General features: G+C 45.6%; 1 protein-coding gene across 1 annotated transcript; it reads left to right on the plus strand.

The window, feature by feature from the left end:
• Positions 1-10: 10 nt before the first annotated feature.
• LOC110037715 (protein NUCLEAR FUSION DEFECTIVE 4-like) lies at positions 11-1,442 on the plus strand. Its single transcript, XM_020742422.1, has 2 exons — positions 11-635; positions 740-1,442. The coding sequence occupies exons 1-2, from the start codon at positions 394-396 to the stop codon at positions 1,251-1,253; spliced, it is 756 nt and encodes a 251-aa protein (XP_020598081.1). The 5' UTR covers positions 11-393; the 3' UTR covers positions 1,254-1,442.
• The last annotated feature ends 2,103 nt before the right edge of the window (positions 1,443-3,545 follow it).

Raw genomic sequence — 3,545 nt, forward strand, 5'->3', positions numbered from 1 at the left:
ATCCTCCGCCAGCCCCCCCTTCCCTCCCCCTCCTCCAGCCGTCGTGACGTCCACATCTTTTTCCTCCTCAATGTCATCGCCTTCCTCACCGGCGTCTATCTCCTCTTCCTCAATCCGGCCGCCCCCAACGCTGCCACCTCACGGCTCCTCCTGGCCGGCGCTCTCATCCTCCTCGCCCTCCCCCTGGCCATTCCAGGCATCGTCGTAGCCCGAGACTGGGCTCTCCACAACATCTACTCCAGCCAGCTGGAGGACGCTGAAGACCAATACGACATACAAAAGGAACTGATCATTCCCGGAGATGGGGGGCTGGAAAACCGAGTCTTGGAGATCATCCCGGACGACAACGACTATGGATCTCTCTGCTGCTGCAGTAGTTGGTACAATGAGTTGATGGCGAAGGACCGGCTTGTTTTGCTCGGGGAAGAGCATGGTGCCAAGAGTCTCATCCACCGCCTCGATTTCTGGATCTATTACATGTCCTACTTCTGCGGTGGCACCCTCGGTCTCGTCTACAGCAACAACCTCGGACAAATTGCGCAGTCACTGGGACGGACCTCCATGCTCGTCAACCTCTACTCCTCCTGCTCCTTCTTCGGCCGCCTCCTCTCCGCCGCCCCGGACTTCCTGGGCCGGTTAGCATCATATTTATTATCATGCTAATTGCCAACTAGATTGATTTTGATCAAACATTTCACAGGGAAATATATATGTATTAACGCAAACAACTTGACGGCAGGCGGTTCAATTTTGCGAGAACTGGTTGGCTCGCTGCAGCGCTGGTGCCGATGCCGCTGGCTTTCTTCCTGCTGGCGGCATATGCGGAGCCGGGCGACGGGCACGCTCTGCTTGTGGGAACGGCTCTGGTGGGGCTGAGCTCGGGGTTCATTTTTGCGGGTGCGGTGTCAGCGACTTCGGAGTTGTTCGGGCCGGAGAGCTTCGGCGTGAACCACAACATCGTCATCACCAACATTCCGCTGGGTTCGCAGCTCTATGGCCTGCTCGCCGCCCTCGTCTACGACGCTAACGGAAGAGTAGTGGGCAGCTGGCACATGACACAGGCCGTGGCGGCGATGTTAGTTTGTATGGGCCGACGCTGCTACTCCAAGACCTTTCTTGCCTGGGGCGCCATTTCGACTTTCGGCCTAGCCTTTGCTATCCTGCTCTACTTGAGGACGAGGGCGGCTTACAATCGCGCTGCCCGCTGCGTCGGCCGGCGGCCGGTGCCTTGCAATCGCGAAGATCTCCGATAGGTGTATCTGTCCTGCTGGGGTTTAGCGGATGACCACAGATGCAGGTTTGTTTTTCAGTAGACACATTAATGTTAATATTCTGACTTCTGATCATACCCCCACAATTGTAAATATATTTCCCCAAATTGAAATACAATCTAAATTTCATGGAAGTTTTTGTTATACATTTCGATAAAGTGCATGCCTTTAAAAGAACATTCTAATAAATTGTCTTTTTTTTCTCGATACCAAAGTCTATTAGTAATATATTGAGGCTTAAATTGTCCGTGAATCAGACCTAATGAAAAGAGTATAAAACGGTTTTTTTTCTTTTTTTGAAACACCCAATTCTATTAATAACACGTTAAATCTGAAATTATCTGTGAATCACACCTAACAAAGCGTAAGACAGGAGAGAGAGAAGGGGGATATTTCGGGCTCTTTTGACTCTCTCTATATAATCAAATCTTTATGAATACATGAGAAGAAATAGAGGGTCAAATGTCCCCCTAACATAAAGTGACCTCCATTTATAGGGGATGAAGTACAACATGATGATATGATATTTATGTGGTCTCGTAGCTCTCGGTTGTACTGGGTCGTCCAAGTTATAGGTTGTCCGGACAGCGGGTCGTCCAGGTTGTTGGCATTCAGGCTGCGGGTCGTTTAGACCGCACATCATCGCTGGTCGCTCAGACCTCTAGTCGTCCAAACTATGGGTCGTTCAGACTGCGAGCCTTCTAGGCTACTGATCATCAGACTGTTGGTCGTCTAGACTGCAGGTCGTCAATGTACATGTTCATCCAGACTGCTAGTCGTCTAGGTTGCTGATATTCCAAACTATGGGATTCAGTCTGACATATTTGTTATGTACGTATTTAGTTTTTGGATTCTCTTCTCTTTGAAATGCAACTTTGGAAGGCATAAGAGAATTTTAATGCAAAAAATGTTATTGCATCTACTCTTAATCGATAATTGAATAATTGAACTTCATTTTTAATTGCTCTAAAGTGCTCTCGAAGTGCTCTCTTAAGGACTTCGAGTCGGTAGGACCAACTTAATTGGCTAGACTTTACTGGCCTTTGGCTCAATCGGTGTTTTTCAGTCGGTCGATCTGGCTTGAAAGTGCTCTCTTAAGGACTTTGAGTCGGTAGGACCAATTTAATTGGCTAGACTTTACTGGCTTTTGGCTCAATCAGTGTTTTTTAGTCGGTCGATCTGGCTTGGCTGCCAGCCGTATCTTTAACTTAGAGAAATTTTCTTTTCTTTTTTAACATTGGCAAGTAAATATATAAGAAGTTCTATGGAAATTTTTTTAGGGTAAACTAAAGTGAAGTTCTCAATCAGTTTTCACCTTTATTTTTGTGTTTTACCTCTTACCAAATGTTTTATTTTCCTTGTGACAATCGCTTGGCTTATGATGATTGATAGGTCGACTTTCCTAAGGATTCTTTCAGATGATTTTTCTCAAGTTACTGCCCGACTCAAGTCTTACACCTCGTATTTATTGTTTGTTCGGTCGGGTCGTCGCCTCTGACGGGCCATACCTTTTGTCAGGCAAATTTAGCTTATCATGTCGCTATATTTGTGGGGGTAATCGTCTAGACTTACCACTAAGATGATTTGCACGCCACTCAATACAGATCTTGTCGCTAATGAGTAGAGACTCATCTCAAGAGCTTGACTTGTACTGAGTTAGGAGATATAGGCTATTCATTCTTGGGCGTTGTTTGGTCGGTTCTTGCGCAGTTTGACAATCGGACATTAATCGTCGTTGTCGGTCATACTTAGACGATTTTAAAGAGAATATTATCGAGCAAACTATATTTCATTGTTGTCAAACTTTTAAAAGTATTAAAGACTGATCGTTGCTCGTTGTTGTTGGTTTTATTGCTTGAACGGAACTTTCACCGCTCAGTTACTCAAGTTCCCCAAGTGTTGATCAGATATTGACCATCTATTACACAGTATTTATCAAGTTCCCCGAGTGTTATTATGCGCATAATTAGAAAAAAATTATTTATCATTTTAATGAATGAAATACATAAGTTGGAATGAAAGCGCATTTTTATTGTTGCGGGTCGTTCATACGGCTGGTCATCCATACAGTCGGTCGTCTAGATTGCGGTTTTTCGAGACTGCATGTCATCCAGACTGTGGGTCATTCAAATTGCGGGTCGCCCAAACTATTGGTAATTCAAACTGTTGACCATCCAAATTATGGGTCGTCCGGATTGCTAGTCGTTCATAATGTTGTTTGTCCAATTTGTTGGTCATCCATACTGTAGGTTATTCCTCTTGGTTGGTCGCCCA

This window comes from Phalaenopsis equestris, unplaced genomic scaffold, assembly GCF_001263595.1.
Source record: "Phalaenopsis equestris unplaced genomic scaffold, ASM126359v1 Scaffold223983, whole genome shotgun sequence".
NCBI lineage: Eukaryota > Viridiplantae > Streptophyta > Magnoliopsida > Asparagales > Orchidaceae > Phalaenopsis > Phalaenopsis equestris.